Consider the following 18,363-nt stretch of genomic DNA (forward strand, 5'->3'; position numbering starts at 1 on the left):
ATTTTGGTTTCTCTGTGGAGAATGAATTTGGAGAGGCATGGTGGTCAAGAGAATAGACAATTTATGAGGTTATTATAGTAGTTTGGGTGAAAGAGAATGGGAATTTTGACCAAAGTGCTAGAGGTGGAAATGGAGAGAAGTGGATGAACTTGAGACATTTTAAGCACATAAAATGGATGATATTGCATATTGTGGGTAAGTTATGAGAACTGCCAAGTATAATTCTTAGGTTTATAGTTTGCATGAGAGAATAGATATTGGTGCCTTAACTGAAATAGAAAATACTAGAAGATGTTAGTTGTAGGGAAGCTATGGTGATGACTCAAGAATTCCTCTCTGCATATGTTGAATTTATAGTCTCTTTAAGACAGCCAAACAAAATAGACACATAGGAATTTGAATATTCAAGTCTAAAACTCAGTGGAGAAGTCTGTGATAAAGATTTAAATTTGTTATTAGCCTATGGGGGAATCATTGATGCTATGGGTATGGGTGAGATTCCCCAGCAGGAGAGTGTAGCATGAGGTGAAGGGACAGATCTGAGCCTTGAGGAACTACATTTAAAGTCCATGCAAAGGCAGGAGCCTGCCAAAAATAGAGGGCAGCAGCCAGAGAGGTAGAAGCTAAACCAGACAGCGCTGTGTCTTGGAAGCCAGGGAAAGAACGAATGTGCAGAAAAAGGTCAACACTGTTGAATGCTGCTGAGAGGGCAAGGCAGATGAGGACCAAAATACTGTCTATTCTGTTTAGCAATATGGATGTCAGTGACGACAATGGTGTGAATGGATTTGGGGGGATAATGGCTTGAAAGTCAGATTTTTCTTATAAGAATAATCAATGAAGGAATGCAACTCCCAAATGTGGCTATTTATCCCTATGATATTCTAGATATTAGGATGTTATGTGGAAAAAAATGGAATGAAAACAGCAGTAGTCCCGTAATAGTGGGAAAACAGACATTAATCAAACAATCATAGTGATGGGTTTATAATTAAAGGCAGAGATAGGTGTTTTGAAAAAATAAAGTTCCAGGAGATCATATCACCAAAAAAATCCAACTGAGAAATATAAGGAAGATCTATAAGGAAATGATGCTTGACCTAAGATGAGCAATTGAATAGTGTGTATGAGAGGAAGGGAGATTAAAATAGAAGGAAGAACACTTGGATGTATTATATGGAAGTGGAAATCTTGGTTATCTTTGCTTTTGTTCAGGCTCATCCACAGAAGCTTTAGACTGGTTGAATTAAACCTGGAGCTGACATCCTGAGCCTCCTGGATGAAACAGTCTAGTCCCTGGACTGGATCTGACTAATCAGGCATCCACAGAACCACAGTGGCCTCTGTAAGCAAGTAATTGTCAAAGGAGGGCTGTAGGCAGGTATATCAGGCAAGAGGTTTGGTAGGGAAGGAAGTTTATGTTAAAGGCAAAAATAAAGATTTAGAAAATTGGTAGGTTTTCTTCTTTGCTGCTATGCATTTCCATTCCCTATTATTACTCTCTGTTAGGACCCTCATTCCATCTGGTGAAATTTGGCTCAGAATTTTCATGAACATGGAGACCTATAGCTGATGGTAAAGTCTCAGATACTAAGATTTCCATTGACATGGGCTCGTTTTTCTTTGGTTTCTGTGTGGCCTTTGGCTTTTGTAAATAAATCCACGCTTAGGTCAAGGAGGGACCCTAAGCTATACATTGTTTCCAAAGAGCATCAACTCTCAAGCACACAGAGCATTGTTCCCTCCCTACCGATTTGACTCACCTGCAAGGACTCTTTGCTCCCTCACTAAGCGTCAGGTGGAAGTCCAAACTGGCCTTCAGCTGCCCATGCTGCCTGCTCTGCACAGTTTTTGAGTAACACGGAAATGAGAACATTGCGATTTTTAAGTGCTGAGGGCAAGGGGGTCTTCTGGAGGTGTTGATTTCTTAGAGGAAGGGAAAAAACTAACAGTGGAGGTGTGCAGCATCTCATTTCTTCAGGAAGCAAAATTCTTTTTCACATTGAAAGAATTAAAAGTCTTCCTGGCCAACAAATGACCTGAAGTCTCTTTATCACACAGCTCCTCCCGCATTGACAGGAAAGCGTGCTCAGTTTTATTGATGATTTTCTTTCTTTTTCTGTGACTCCCTTCATTGATCTTCCTGCCAACGTTGTTGAGAGAAAGTATATGAGATGGGATATTTCTTTCCTTTATCTTGATGTAGAACATTTTGTTGTCTCTCAGTTTGGAATATAATTTTAATTTCTTTTCCAAACACGGAGACGTGTGTGCATTTGCATGTGTGTGTGTGTGTGTGTGTGTGTGTGTGTGTGTGTGTGTGTGTGTACATATGCTGTTATTTTTATAAAGAGGAGGATGCTACCTAAGATGCCCAGAGGATCTTAACTTTCTAAACCCTGTGGTCCCCAAATGCATTCATACCTCTGACATATATGATCAGGAGTCGAGTGAAACCAAGCTACAATACTGACCTGAAGTTCTCACAAATTTCCATGTGGTCTCTTTATCAATAGTTTTAAGGTTTTTATAATAGGTTAAGTCTCCCCTTTTCCTTCACACATGGTAAAAGCCCAGAAGAGGATAAAGAAGGCAAGATGGCAGAGAGCTTGAGGAATTATCAGAGCTGCTGCACAGTTCTTGTTTGACCCAAACTGTCTGACTTTGGGTCTAATTTAGCCTCTCTGTGCCTTTGGTTTTTCCTTGACAAAATAGGCTTAATCATGTCTGAGCTCAGAGAGACCATCAGGAATTCTCTGATTAAAAATGAGACATTATTTGAAAAAGCATGTTGAGAAATTTGGAATATATGAATTAGTAGAAGCTCCCTTAACTGTCCTCCAAGTAACCAACAGGCCAGACTAACCAGGGTTTTCAGCTGCTCCATGCCAGCTGCCTGTCCAACACTGAACTGCAAGTTTTATAGGCTCCTCTCTTCCACAGCTTCACACTTCTGCCCCTACCAGTCCAGCTATAGACTTACCAAGAGTCAGTTTTGTTTGTTTCCAAGTCTATTTATGCCAGTTACTATTGTAATTGTGTAAGTTGATTAAACATATCAACTGATAAAGGAGGAAAAAAAGTTATTTTTATAAAAACTAAGTTGAAAATGCTGAATAATTGAAAGTGGTTTGCAAAAATTTTCCTTTGAATTAATGTGGATAAGACTACTATAAAAGATTAAGGAAAAATAAAAGCATTTTGTAGTCAAGTTTGCTGCAAAAGTTGCCTTTAAGCTTTCACCTCTCTTCAAAAGAGAGATAATTCTCAACTTTGTCTGTATCTGGATTAACTCGGAGAGATTTTATACAAACACAAAATATTGGGCCCTCCCAGCTCAATGACATCAGAACCAGGGGATGGGACTTAAGCAGAGGTGTTTCTTAAAGAAGTGCCCCACTTGGAGTTAAAAAACCCATTGTTTTAGAGAAACTGATATGGGATAACATAGATGATGAATTATGTATTTGTTTTATTTGAGAAAAATCTTGAAATCAAATCAGGAGACCCTTTAGGAACTAAGAGGTTGGTCCTATGTCAGAAAATTGGTGAATATTTGTGTATTTCTATGTTCTAAGTTAAAATGTTTAATTAAAAAGTAGTGTGGACTACTTTTCTATGGCTCTCCACTTGAACTAAATTTTCAGTTAACCATCAATTCTGATTTTTTCATATGAGAGCACTTGCACTCCCTCAAAATCGTGAAGTATTAAATTGGAAAAGAAAACTGACCTCACTGTCTAATATTTGAAGATATCCACTTGACCAATAGCTACTTATGTGCTGCCTGACCTCATCATCGACACGGGGTGAAATACAACCCAGGCTGCCAGTGAATCTTCTTAAGAAATAGCTCCTCTGTAGATGCTACACGACCAACCACAAAGGACACCAACTTAGCAGACCCCAGTATCCTGAGCAGCTACTCACCTTTTTCACAGGTGAGTGAGCTTGAAATGGGAGGTGTCCAGGAATCCCCACTGCATGTGTACCTTGATGGCCCAGCAACAACAAAGCCTCTGGGGCAGGTTAGCTCAATGGATTCACCAATTTTATATAATGTCTGAAATGGTGACAGTGTCAGTACTTCCTGCACCACTGGCTTGAGGCACTCTGTCCCTGCAGAGAGAGAAATATTTCAGATGTATTTGGTGGAGCAGAATACTCAGTGGATACAGGCAGATTTTGTGCAATCCAAGAAGTGATTTTAATATGATTTACCGCATTGGTTCAGCTTTAATGCTGCCTTTTGATGAGAAAGACTGGGGGTTGAGGGTCCCAGTTTAGAAACTGGGAAACTGTCTTTAGTTCCATTAACTGAAGAACTTGCTAAGGAACTGCCTTCAGATACTCCTTTCATTATATCATTGGGAGCTTTTCAAGAAATAATCTTTTCCATTCTTCTCCCCAGTGAGTTTTCCCAAAAGCAAGTCACCACATTGTGGGTGACACAGAGACAGGATGTTCTAATTGACACTGGTCTCAACTCTTTGTCATGATATTCCAGAATAACTCTTTGGAGTCCCCATCTGAGCCTTGTTTAATCGCATTTTGACTTTCCTGAAGCATGGGTATGTGGGGAGCCTGCAAACTCCTCCTCTCTCTTTGAGCAAAGGATGTGGATGTGCTCCAAGGAGAAAATTGCATTTCACAAAAAAAATCCCATCTCTGATACACAAAGAGTGTAAGTATCAGCTTCCTGGGACTCATTATTTCGCATCTCTTTGTACATTGGGCAAGGCAGATGCCTGTGGTTAGATGCAGTTAGCAGACTTCCCAGATTTCTTCTTAAACACATGCCTCACAGTCCTGCTAATACTCAGGGGCAGGAAAACTAAAATATGAAGATAGTTTGAAATCTAATTTGAGCAGATGAATCCTACTTTCTGCCTTACTAAACCTTTTCACTAGAGTTACTAAAAAAATAGTAAAGTGTACTAATCTAAGGGTGTGACTTTGCTCTATTTGGGGCACATCCATTCTCTAGCAGAGTCATGTGGAAGGCCTGCCCAGTTCTCACGTTGGCATTCCACATCTCCTCGCCTCCAGGTTCTGTCTGGTAAGCAGCTGAAGTACTGGTATCCAACAGGTTTGAAACCAGTAAGGCATATGATTTCAACTTCTTCCCCAACGGAGTACAGTTTCCTTTCATTCTAGAATTAAAACAGAAATCAGCACATTACTAATGTTATGAATAATACCTTCAAACACCTCGGGGTCCTCCTGGATTCTTTCTGTTCCTTCACTCTTGTATCTACTCAGAGTCTGCTCAATTTCTACTTCTAAATATGTCTCAAAATTCTCTCCTTTCTTTTGCCATCATCATTGTCTTTGCTTACAGCATGTATTATCTCTTACCAGAACAACTATCTAATCGGTCCCTCTTCTAATCCATCTTCCATATTGCTGCTTCAATTGATTAGAATATATATACTTATTTTAATTAATAACTTGCTCCCCTCTGTATATGAGATGGCTTACTATTGCAAGAAAAAGAAAACTATATATGAATCCTGTAGTGGCTATAAATGGAATAAAAAATGTATTCTGCATACGCAGCAAATATATGCAGATGCTATGGTAACACACTGACTACAAATCATTTGAAAGTGTTCCTAATAACCTATTTATCATCATATACTTTCCCAGTTAATGTGTAATTAAAGTACAACTCCTGGCATTTGGGGTTCACTAAAAGATTTTAAAGATAAGATGGGTTTTATATTCTTAGCTTGGAATATGAGATTTAACCCACTTTCCCATCCTCACCTCTTGCCATTTCTTCCAATAGAACCTATCATCTAGCAAAACAAAGCCTGCTATTCTTTGCACATAATACTCTCTTTCATGCCTCCCTGTCTTTACCTGGCTGTTCCCTCTATCCTCAACATCTTCTCTCTTCCGTTCTCTCAAGACCCAACTCAAATAGAACTTCCTCTGTGGAGAATCTCTTTCATTTCCCCAGCTTCATCCGGTGTACCATCCTTTCAGTTTTGGGGGGAAACTTGTCCAAAGCTCTAATTTATGTTTATCACATTTATCATCCCCACCCATACACTTGAGTGGCACTTCTATTACCAGGTCTCCCCTCACAAACCTTTACACGGGGCTTAATAACTCTTTGCTGAAAAAATGCAAAACACTCTCCTTCTTAGGAAGACAGTAATGTAACAGTAATGAAACTCTTTCCTTACCTAGTGGGAGACAAGTACAGAGAATTGACTAGGAAATTATTCTCTGAGAATCGAAGTTGGGAATTTTGAGGGAGGTGAAAGCTCAGTCGTCAACATTTGTTATTACTTGGCCATGTGATTCAACTTTTCTCCTAGAAGATGATTAATTTCCTGAATACAAAAAAGAGCATTCCATCTTTGGTTATTATGGGTATGGCTGTGTTTCCAAGGGAAATGGCATGATGAGTAGTATTAATGATCTAGATGTTTTATTCAAAGACTGCACATTCATCCTGAAATAAATTATTGTCATAAACTTCTGCTTCCATTTCTTTTATGAAGCTATAACGTATAAGTGTATGTTGCAACCATCAAGCTTTGTCCAACATATCTGCTAGACCGACTAAACAAGAACCCTTAGTCACTGTCACTTGCCAATGGGGGTAGGACCTGTGTCTTGGTCACTGAAAAGATATCTTCACGTGCAATGACATGATTGCTCTAGCCTGAAATGAGGCATACCTGCCTCTGTTTGACTCCATATAAGGAGCATTTTGCTACTAGGAATCTAGAAGGTACTCATTAGGAAAAGTTAAAATTGTATTACTTTTGTGCAAAAACTATCATCAGGTAGGAATTAGGCCTTAAATAAAGAACAAATTAAAACAAGGAGTGAACCTATTCATGGAAATGGAAACATATAATCTAATTTTGTAGAGTCATTAGAAGAATGAATCACTGTTTAAACCTTTTGTGTGTTTTTAAAATTAGAATGTCAATCATTTTAATACTTTATTTAAGCAGCTGGCACAAACAGATTAAAAATTATTTAGGTATCTGGATCTGATAAAATGTAATTCTGAGGATACTGTTGTAGGGCAGGGACTGGAAAACTTCTATAAAGGGCCTTGATCATCAATTGCAGGTCAGGCAGTGTCTGTCACCTTGTGTCACAGTTGCACAAAACAGCTATGGTCATTATGTAAACAAAGGAATGTGGTTGTGTTCCAATAAATTTCATTAAAAAAAGAAAAGAAAAGAATACAGAGGGCAGGTCAGATTTGGTCTGTGGGCCATAATTTGTTAACTCCTATTCTAAAGGATTCGTTTCCAAAGTGTGACTTCTGAACTAGCAGCATCGGTATTACCAGGAATCTTGTTAGTTATGGAAGTTTCTGGGCCCTGCTCAAGATTAGCCTCTAGTGCATCTGGAGTGTGAGAATCTCTGGTTCTAGAGTAAAGACTAATCGACATTACTCCCCCTCCAATATTTCCTCCCCCTCACAACTTTAGGCCTGGTACCTTATACATGAACAGAAGATGAATGAACAGGGAAGATACATTAGCCCAGACTAAGCTCCATGGATATTTATTTGCTGGCCCTGGAGAATCGAGGGTATTGATTTTTGATCATAAATATGATACAGTTGGAAACAGATTAAAGGCCTTACTGGGTTTAAGAAAGGTAAACTTTTTTTAAAAAAAGGTAAAATTGATTAGGGCCCATGCCTCCTGTGATCAATTTTGAATATTATCTATCTCCTGAAAGTTTATATCTAAAGCCACAGAACTGTCTAACAAAAAGTATTTAGTTGTTTTTAATCATAGAAACATATAGTGGTTTAATGAAAAATGATAAAATTAAAAGGTATTAAAACTGTACTGACTGCTTAAGAGTTCTATAGGTTTTTAACCTAAGAAGCCATTACAGACTCAACACCTCCTATGTTACAGTCAAGACTAGTTTGTTTCTCTGATAACGTGCCTTACATAGGGGGTTACTTTGCTCAGATTCAGAAATAAACAGTCAGATCTTAGTTGCAGATTCCTACAGAAGTCATCCAAACCATTCTCCACTCACATAAATGTACCACCACACGAGTTAGTAGTGCCAAGGCACACAAAAGTGTGTGTGTTAGTTTGGTCTAGCAACCAGGTATGAGGACACCTCCAGGGAATTCACAGGGAAAAGTGATGGAGACTTTCTAAATATTCCTTTTTTACTTTTTAAGTCAACAGGTATTAAACTAAGAAAAAAATAACTCTAAATAAAAGAAAGTGCATGTTTCCTAAGTTCTATTTTTTTGGATTCCAAACCTAAAGTAAAGGTCAGGATGCTTACCCGGATAAATGCATTTTCTGGAGGGACTGGTTGAGGACACCCTGAATCTGATTCTAATTCAGGGAGGTCTATTTCTTTCACTTCCTCATCATCACTGATGCATGGTTGTCCACTAAAAGGGAAAAATAAACGTGTGTATAATACAGTAAATTTGTGTGTATATATATATATGTATATACACATTTACATGTTTGTGTATACACATATATGCATGCGTATATACACATTATATATGTGTGTATATATATGTATATAATACATTTAAAAAAGAGAGAAAACAGAGAGAAAAAGGGGTAGCAGCCGATCTAACACCTCACTGATATGTTGCGTTGGAATAGGTAAAATTCTAATCATTTCTTTACCTAGCAGTAAGAAAATAAATATCTTAACTGTCTAGTTCAGTAGCGGTGTTGGGGGAGATGCCCTGCTCTCTCCCCGTATCCATCCTTACTCGTTCTGCATTATGGAAAATGTGCAGTGCTCCACTTGCCGCCTCTTCCCCTCACAGCTTTTCCCTCCTTGCTGGGGGGCAGGGTTGTTGCATTCTCGGGTTCTCGATCTCTTGTAAGTAGCATCACACGTGCTCCAGGAAGACCAGCAGCCCCAGTTCCCGTCTACAGCATCTGGAACACAGGAAGACCCATCCACCGATCATGGTGCCTCTGGGAGAATTGGGGCTTTGAAGCCAGGTCCACTTGGCTTTCTCACAGTTTAGCTGTGGGAGCCTTTGTGGAATATCATAGGATTATTGTGAGGATTAAAAGAAATTATCTGTGCAAAGGGCCTGACATATCACCTGATTTCCCTTTCCTGTTCCCACAGCCTGAATAAAATGGCAACAACTATGAATCATTTTCAACTATCAGCAACATATCTCACACATACATATATACATAAATATATGTATACATGTGAACTTCTTCCAAATAGAATATATATAAAATTACATTTTTAAAGGTAATAGACTATATTCTTACTCCCATGACATATCCTCTTTCTAAGGAGGGTTAGAGGTATGAACATTGCTTGGTCCTGTGTGAAAACTTTGGTTGTGTCTTAATTTATCCCTTATTACAAGCCACCCTCATTCTACATTATAATGCACAAGAGGTTAACAAGAGCATCACATATTTTACTTTACAGTGTGTTTTATTATTTTATCTATTTTATGTTATTGGCATTGTGCTGTATATTTTATATATATATATACACATATATAATTTTGGGGTATATAGTGGCATTATCCCCATTTTATGGATGAACAGACTGAGGCATAGAGAGGTTAGGTGACTTTCCCAAGGTCACATAGCTGGTAGGTTACAGCTGAGATTCACACCAGGACTGTTTGACCTTTGAGTCTAACTTTCTCCAGGCCTGTTTTCCTTGTGAGTTTGCGTAAGGTGGAAATTGCTTATGCAGTTCTCTTATGCAGAGAAGTTTTGTTTTGTTTTGTTGTTTTCATTGACCAACCTACAATACCTTTGGGAGGGGAAAGCTTCCTACCTTATAGCAAGTTACTGACACTTACTAGATTTGTAATCCGGAGAGCGCCTCTCACAGTTCTCACCGTAGGTGCCGCTCTGGCACACGCACAGACATTCAGTCCCTGAGAGCGTGGGGTGGCCGTTATTAGGGCATTGAGCACATTGGCAGGGGTCAAACTTGGCTGCATAGTCTCGATAAGCTCTCATGAGGTTGTTCCGTCTTGTCACCGCACAGGGGATATTTCTTACCAGGTCTGTAATGGGAGCAAGCTAAGAGCAGATGGGAGAGAGGAGGTCCAGTCAGAGTCACATCTCTTTGGCATATGTTGCCATCATCGCCCAATTCTCATAGAATGAGAGGCAAGGTATGGAAAATCCCACACTTCAAAGGGATTGTTGTAGAATATGGTATATCTGTCAATTGGACTAGTGGAGAAAAGCCCTTCCCATGAGGGTGGGGGAGCTTCTTTCCCTTCTACAGTGGGTAGAGCAGCTATCTGCAAGGTTAGCTGGCTTCTGTTGTCCCTAAAACATGGCAGGTATAAAGTATCTGGAGCTTACTTTCCCCAGAATTCTACTATGGAGGAAGCCTCACGTGAGGTGTCGCTTACTTGGATTTACATCGACTTGTTTATTAAGCATCAAATGCATGCATCAAAGTACTGAGAAAAGTGACCAAGAGTTAGGCAGCTCAGGAATGCTTTGCTGAAGGCTCATCAAGTTTGACTCAAGGAGAAAAATCTGGAAAGGGCGAAGAGAGGCTTTCAGTGTTCTCTGTTTTTCCAGGGACACTACTACTGGCTTTTGATGGAACCAGATGAGAAAATGTGGAGAGACAAAATAGAGAAATGAACTTGCTGGTAGGATCAATAGAAGAATTACAGTAACAAATATGGAGCTAACACAAAATCGGGGTTCATTTTTTTTTAACATCTTTATTGGAGTATAATTGCTTTATGATGGTGTGTTAGTTTCTGCTTTATAACAAAGTGAATCAGCTATATGTATACATACATCTCCATATCCCCTATCCCACCCTTCTAGGTGGTCATAAAGCACCGAGCTGATCTCCCTGTGCTATGTGGCTGCTTCCCACTAGCTATCTATTTTAAATTTGGTAGTGTATATATGTCCATGCCACTCTCACTTCGTCCCAGCTTACCCTTCTCCCTCCCCATGTCCTCAAGTCCATTCTCTTCGTCTGTGTCTTTATTCCTGTCCTGCCCCTAGGTTCTTCAGAACCATTTTTTTAAAAATTCCCTATATATGTGTTAGCATATGGTATTTGTTTTTCTCTTTCTGAGTTACTTCACTCTGTACGACAGACCCTAGGTCCATCCACCTCACTACAAACTCAATTTCGTTTCTTTTTATGGCAGAGTAATAGTCCATTGTATATGTGTGTCACATCTTCTTTATCCATTCATCTGTCGATGGACCCTTGGGTTGCTTCCACGTCTGGCTATTGTAAATAGAGCTGCAATGAACATTGTGGTACATGACTCTTTAAATTATGGTTTTCTCGGGGTATATGCCCAGTAGTGGGATTGCTGGGTCATATGGTAGTTCTATTTTTAGTTTTTTAAGGAGCCTCCATAGTGTCTGTATCAATTACATTCCCACCAACAGTGCAAGAGGGTTCCCTTTTCTCCACACCCTCCCCAGCATTAGTTGTTTGTAGATTTTCTTATGATGCCCATTCTAACTGGTGTGAGGTGATACCTCATTGTAGTTTTGATTTGCATTTCTCTAATGATTAGAGATGTTGAGCATCCTTTCATGTGTTTGTTGGCAATCTGTGTATCTTCTTTGGAGAAATGTCTGTTTCGGTCTTCCAGGGCTCATTTTAATTAACATTTTAAAACCTCAGAGGAATGACTCTCTAGTGAAGTGTATGACTCACAAGTGCCCAGATGGGCAGCTGGACCTCATTTTCCTACCGTAACCTGTAGAGCTCCAAGTATCTTCATGCTACATGTAAATCATTCTGCCTTCATGATGATTGAACTCCTTTATTTTCATTTAAATGAAATGAGCAGAATAGCTCCTTAAGGAGCTTTTTAAAATGTGCTTATGTTTTAGGCAAAACTGGCTCAAAGTGGCATATGACTGATTTGTGGACAAAGTATTTCATACCTAATAAAAATCACCCTTTAATGTAATTACAACAAATATAAGACTGGTAAATTTAATCAATGGTGATAGAAACAGAAAATCAAATGGGTCTAAAATCCCATTTACCCCACAGAGCTATAAATGAAGATTTAGCAGGGCTCATCAAATAAAGAATTGCAAGAAAAGTACAGAAATCAAATTTATTACATACATGGGGAGTAGAACACTACTCCAGGTAAGTTTAGGCATTTTCATGCACTAAACTCCCTCTTCTGGTATTTAATGTGTGCTGGGAATTCTAAATGCTGTACTACAGAATGCTTGTTTGAACAGCATAAACAAGAGATGTTTAATTTAATGTTTTTTAAAAAGGTATGTTGTGCATACACACTAAAGAAAGACATTTCTTTTATCATCTGAGAAGAAAATGGAAAAGGAATTGTGTGATGTACAGTTTGGGCTGCCAGAGAACTGCCTTAGCTCTTACCCATAATGCTTTTCAATCTTACCTTAAAGTCAATCACAGTAGGATTTTCCTTCACTGATTCTAACCACTCAGAAAATGTCTTCTCTTCTGGACCAGAACTCCCTTTCTCCCACGCCAAAGCTGCTGCATACTCACTCCTCCCGCCTTGAACCAGGGATATGGATTTCTCTGATCCCTGAATAAATGAACCTGCAAGGTATTTCAAGAAAATTACTCGTTTAATTTTATTGCAAATTCAAACTTGAAAGTAAAGCCTATTTGCACAGGAGAAAGAAGCAGATGGCAGAGTCATGTAGCTCAATTAAGTAAACTAAGTGAAAAGCAAGAGAACACGTCTCTTGTCCCTATAGGGAGTTTAATAATAGAAATGATAATAATAGTGCCAACAGCTACCATTTATTAAGCAACACATGTATGCCAGGCACTCTGCACTCATTATTTATGTAATTCTCTTAACAACCCGGAGCAGTAGGTTTTACAAACATGGACATTGAAGCCAGAAGTAATTTGGCCTGGAACACATGGATACTAAGGGGGCGGAGGGGGGCTGGGATGCAGATGTAGCCCAAGGCCTGAGGACTCTGTCTCCTGCTTTTTGATGCCAAGCCTCCCACTTTTGACTTATATGGGCATATGTCTTGGGCCCCCGGAATAACGTAAACCACATGGTTTCTGGTACCCAATCAGTTGACTGCCATGCCATAACTGACTACAATTACAGAAAAATGTTGATAGAATACCTTTAAGCTTAAAGATAGGAGTAAAAGTACAACTAACCAAAAAAAAAATTAAATCTCAAGTTAAAAGTTGGCACAATGTTGCTTTAGAGGTACTGGCGTTTACTCTATACAGCACAGATCTTTCATATAAATTTTCAAAACTATTCCTCTTAACTAATGGTGTCTTTAATATGGGTAGGAACTGAGTAATAAGAAATTATAGTGAGAAATAAAATCAAATGGGAAAGAGGCTAGTGATATGGGTAATAGTTAATGGCATTAATCTGGTGTCTGTTCTGGAGTGTCAGTAAGGATCAGCTATGCCCCCAACTGTTTAGAAATTCTACAGTAACAGAGTCTAGGATGATTAGAACAATGGGTGAAATACTCTCTCTATGAAAAAAGTATGGTCCTTTTCAAAGTGAGCTGCTTAAGAGGGGTATAAGAAGAAATTTTTAGAGTTTTTTTGCATTTAATTTTCAAATAAAATAAGGGAGAAATTATTATTTGCCAATATATCATATACCTATTGACAGTGACTCTGATATGCAGATTGATATATGTCATAAATGGATTGACACTGGTAAGAGCTATATATGCTAAGAATGGGACCCTGAAGAAAGAACTAGTTAAGTCTATTTACTATTCTATTAGCTACTTTGAACAGAACGCTTACAAGTGAATAAATTGCTTAAAAGGATTCCAGAAAGAAAATGCAGACTGAAGATGATACCAACAGTGCAAACATAAGGAAAACAACTAATAGAAGGAAGAGCAGACACTTCTATTTCTTCCACAAGCTTCTCATCAATCACAACATGAGTTTGACAGCAAGCCACTCTCAAAACATATCAAAAATTTTAAGGAATTTTATGAAGTATTATCATTATGATATGAGCAAGACAAGGAAAAAATCTGTTTATTTCATATAGATTATCTCTTGATATTTTCTGTTTGCACACTTGTATCTATTTTTGTCCATAATGTATTTTTAGAAATAATATATTCATAAACATTTGTTAGTAAGTATACATATATTAGGGATATATCCTCAAAAAAATTTAATGGTACCATTACAGATTATAAAAGTTTGGAGTCAAATGATTTAATCAAAGTAGCTCAGGGTTAGAAATAGACAAATCACAGCTCTTTTAAAAATTTTTATTTCTTTTATACAGCAGGTTTTTATTAGTTACCTATTTTATACATATTAGTGTATATATGTCAATCCTAATCTCCCAATTCATCCCCCCCACCCAGCGCTTTCCCCCCTTGGTGTCCATATGTATGTTCTCTACATCTGTGTCTCTATTTCTGCCTTACAAACTGGTTCATCTGTACCATTTGTCTAGATTCCACATATATGCGTTAATATACGATATTTGTTTTTCTCTTTCTGACTTACTTCACTCTCTATGACAGTCTCTAGGTCCATTCACATCTCTGCAAAAGCCCCAATTTTGTTCCTTTTTATGGCTGAGTAATATTCCATTGTATATATGTACCACATCTTCTTTATCCATTCGTCTGTCGATGGGCATTTAGGTTGCTTCCGTGACCTGGCTATTGTAACCAGTGCTGCAGTGAACACTGGGGTGCACGTGTATTTTTGAATTAGGGTTTTCTCTGGGTATATTCCCAGTAGTGGGATTGCTGGGTCATATGGTAATCCTATTTTCAGCTTTTTAAGGAACCCCCATACTGTTCTCCATAGTGGCTGTATCCATTTACATTCCCACCAACAGTGCAAAAGTGTTCCATTTTCTCCACACCCTCTCCAGCATTTGTTTGTACATTTGCTGACGATGCCCATTCTAACCGGTGTGAGGTGATACCTTTTTGTAGTTTTGATTTGCATTTCTCTACTAATTTGTGATGTTGAGCATCTTTTCATGTGCCTCTTGGCCAACTGTATGTCTTCTTTGGAGAAATGTCTATTTAGGTCTTCTACCCATTTTTTAATTGTTTTTTTTTTTAATATTGAGCTGCATGAGCTGTTTATATATTTTGGAGATTAATCCTTTGTCTGTTGATTCGTTTGCAAATATTTTCTCCTATTATGAGGGTTGTCTTTTCATCTTGTTTGTAGTTTCCTTTGCTTTGCCAAAGCTTTTAAGTTTCATTAGGTTCCATTTGTTTATTTTTGTTTTTATTTCCATTACTGTAGGAGGTGGGTCACAAAAGATCTTGCTGTGATTTATGTCAAAGAGTGTTCGTCCTATGATTTCCTCTAAGAGTTTTATACTTTCCGATCTTACATTTAGGTCTCTAATCCATTTTGAGTTTACTTTTGTGTATGTTGTTAGGGAGTGTTCTAATTTCATTCTTTTACATGTAGCTGTCCAGTTTTCTCAGCACCAATTATCGAAGAGGCTGTCTTTTCTCCATTGTATATCCTTGCCTCCTTTGTCACAGGTTAGTTGACCAAAGGTGTGGAGGTTTATCTCTGGGCTTTCTATCCTGTTCCATTGATCTATATTTCTGTTTTTGTGCCAGTACCATACTGTCTTGATTACTGTAGTTTTGTAGTATAGTCTGAAGTCAGGGAGTCTGATCCCTCCAGCTCCATTTTTCCCCCTCAAGATTGCTGTGGCTATTTGGGGTTTTTTGTGTTTTCATACAAATTTTAAGATTTTTTTGTTCTAGTTCTGTAAAAAATGCCATTGGTAATTTGATAGGGATTGCATTGAATCTGTAGATTGCTTTGGGTAGTATAGTCATTTTTACAATATTGATTCTTCCAATCTAAGGACATGTCTCGTCTTTGATTTCTTTCATCAGTGTCTTATAGTTGTCTGAGTACAGGCCTTTTGTCTCCTTAAGTGGGTTTATTCCTAGGTTTTTTATTATTTTTGTTGCAATGGTGAATGGGATTGTTTCCTTAATTTCTCTTTCTAATCTTTCATTGTTAATGTATAGGAATGCAAGAGATTTCTGTGCATTAATTTTGTGTCCTGCAACTTTAACAAATTCATTGATTAGCTCTAGTAGTTTTCTAGTGGCATCATTTGGATTATCTATGTATGTATAGTATGATGTCATCTGCAAACAGTGACAGTTTTACTTCTTTTCCAATTTGTATTACTTTTATTTCTTTTTTTTCTCTGATTGCCATGGCTAGGACTTCCAAACCTATGTTGAATAATAGTGGCAAGAGTGGACATCCTTGTCTTGTTCCTGATCTTAGAGGAAATGCTTTCAGTTTTTCACCCTTGAGAATGATGTTTGCTGTGTGTTTGTCATATATGGCCTTTATTATGTTGAGGTAGTTTCCCTCTATGCCCAGCTTCTGGAGAGTTTCTATCATAAATGGGTGTTGAATTTTGTCAAAAGTTTTTTTCTGTGTCTACTGAGATGATCATATGGTTTTTATCCTTCAATTTGTTAACATGGTGTATCACATTGATTGATTTGCATATATTGAAGAATCCATGCATCCCTGGGATAAATTCCATTTGATCATGGTCTATGATCCTTTTAATGTATTGTTAGATTCTGTTTGCTAGTATTTTGCTGAGGATTTTTGCATCTATATTCATCAGTGGTCTGTAATTTTCTTTTTTTGTAGTATCTTTGTCTGGTTTTGGTCTCAGGGTGATGGTGGCCTCGTAGAGTGAGTTTGGGAGTGTCCCTTCCTCTGCAATTGTTTGGAAGCGTTTGAGAAGGATGGGTGTTAGCTCTTCTCTAAATATTTGATAGAATTCACCTGTGAAGCCATCTGGTCCTGGACTTCTTTTGTTGCAAGGTTTTTAATCACAGTTTCAATTTCATTCTTTGTGATTAGTCTGTTCATATTTTCTATTTCTTCCTGGTTCAGTCTTGGAAAGTTATACTTTTCTAAGAGTTTGTCCATTTCTTCCAGGCTGTCCTCTTTATTGTCATAGAGTTGCTTGTAGTAGTCTCTTAGGATGCTTTGTATTTCTGCCATGTCCATTGTAACTTCTCCTTTTTCATTTCTAATTTTATTGATTTGAGTACCCTCCCTCTTTTTCTTGATGAGTCTGGCTAAAGGTTTATCAATTTAGTTTATCCTTTCAAAGAACCAGCTTTTAGTTTTATTGATCTTTGGTATTGTTTTCTTTGTTTCTATTTCATTTATTTCTGCTCTGATCTATATGATTTCTTTCCTTCTGCTAACTTTGGGTTTTGTTTGTTTTTCTTTCTCTGGTTCCTTTTGGTGTAACGTTAGGTTGTTTATTTGAGATTTTTCTTGTTTCTTGAGGTAGACCTGTATAGCTATAAACTTCCCTCTTAGAACTGCTTTTGCTGCATCCCATAGGTTTTGGATCATCCTGTTTTCATTGACATTTGTCTCTAGGTATTTTTTTATTTCCTCTTTGATTTCTTCAGTGATCTCTTGGTTATTTAGTAGCATACTGTTTAGTCTCCGTGTGTTTGTGTTTTTTATGCTTTTCTCTCTGTAATTGATGTCTAATCTCATAGTGTTGTGGTCAGAAAAGATGCTTGATATGATTTCAATTTTCTTAAATTTACTGAGGCTTGATTTGTGACCCAAGATGTGATCTATCCTGGAGAATGTTCCATGTGCACTTGAAAAGAAAATGTAATCTGCTGTTTTGGGGTGGAATGTCCTATAAATATCAATTAAATCTACCTGGTCTATTGTGTCATTTAAAGCTTGTGTTTCCTTATTAATTTTCTGTTTGGATGATCTGTCCATTGGTGTAAGTGAGGTGTTAAAGTTCTCCACTATTATTGTGTTACTGTTGGTTTCCTCTTTTATAGCTGTTAGCAGTTACCTTATGTATTGAGGTGCTCCTATGTTGGGTGCATATTTATTTATAATTGTTATATCGTCTTCTTAGATTGATCCCTTGATCATTACATAGTGTCCTTCCTTACTTCTTGTAACATTCTTTATTATAAAGTCTATTTTGTCTGATATGAGTATTGCTACTCCAGCTTTCTTCTGATTTCTGTTTGCATGGAATATCTTTTTCCATCCCCTCACTTTCAGTCTGTATGTGTCCCTAGGTCTGAAGTGGGTCTCCTGTAGACAGCATATATATGGGTCTTGTTTTTGTATCCATTTAGCAAGCCTGTGTCTTTTGGATGGAGCATTTAATCCATTCACGTTTAAGGTAATTATTGATATATATGCTCCTATTACCATTTTCTTATTTTTTTGGGGTTTGTTTTTGTAGGTCCTTTTCTTCTCTGTGTTTCCCACTTAGAGAAATTCCTTTAGCATTTGTTGTAGAGCTGGTTTGGTGTTGCTGAATTCTCTTAGCTTTTGCTTGTC

General features: G+C 37.8%; 1 protein-coding gene across 1 annotated transcript in view; it reads right to left on the reverse strand.

Annotated features, from left to right (window-relative positions):
- C6 (complement C6) overlaps positions 1–18,363 on the reverse strand; it is an 86,151-nt gene that overhangs the window by 27,162 nt on the left and 40,626 nt on the right. The window contains exons 9-14 of the mRNA XM_019929166.2: positions 12,404–12,570; positions 9,824–10,049; positions 8,747–8,918; positions 8,296–8,407; positions 5,021–5,153; positions 3,931–4,119 (exon numbers count right to left, since the gene is read on the reverse strand). Coding sequence (XP_019784725.1) covers positions 3,931–4,119; positions 5,021–5,153; positions 8,296–8,407; positions 8,747–8,918; positions 9,824–10,049; positions 12,404–12,570 — 999 coding nt within the window. The remainder of the gene's footprint in view (positions 1–3,930; positions 4,120–5,020; positions 5,154–8,295; positions 8,408–8,746; positions 8,919–9,823; positions 10,050–12,403; positions 12,571–18,363) is intronic.

This window comes from Tursiops truncatus, chromosome 3 (assembly GCF_011762595.2).
Source record: "Tursiops truncatus isolate mTurTru1 chromosome 3, mTurTru1.mat.Y, whole genome shotgun sequence".
Taxonomy (NCBI): Eukaryota; Metazoa; Chordata; class Mammalia; order Artiodactyla; family Delphinidae; genus Tursiops; species Tursiops truncatus.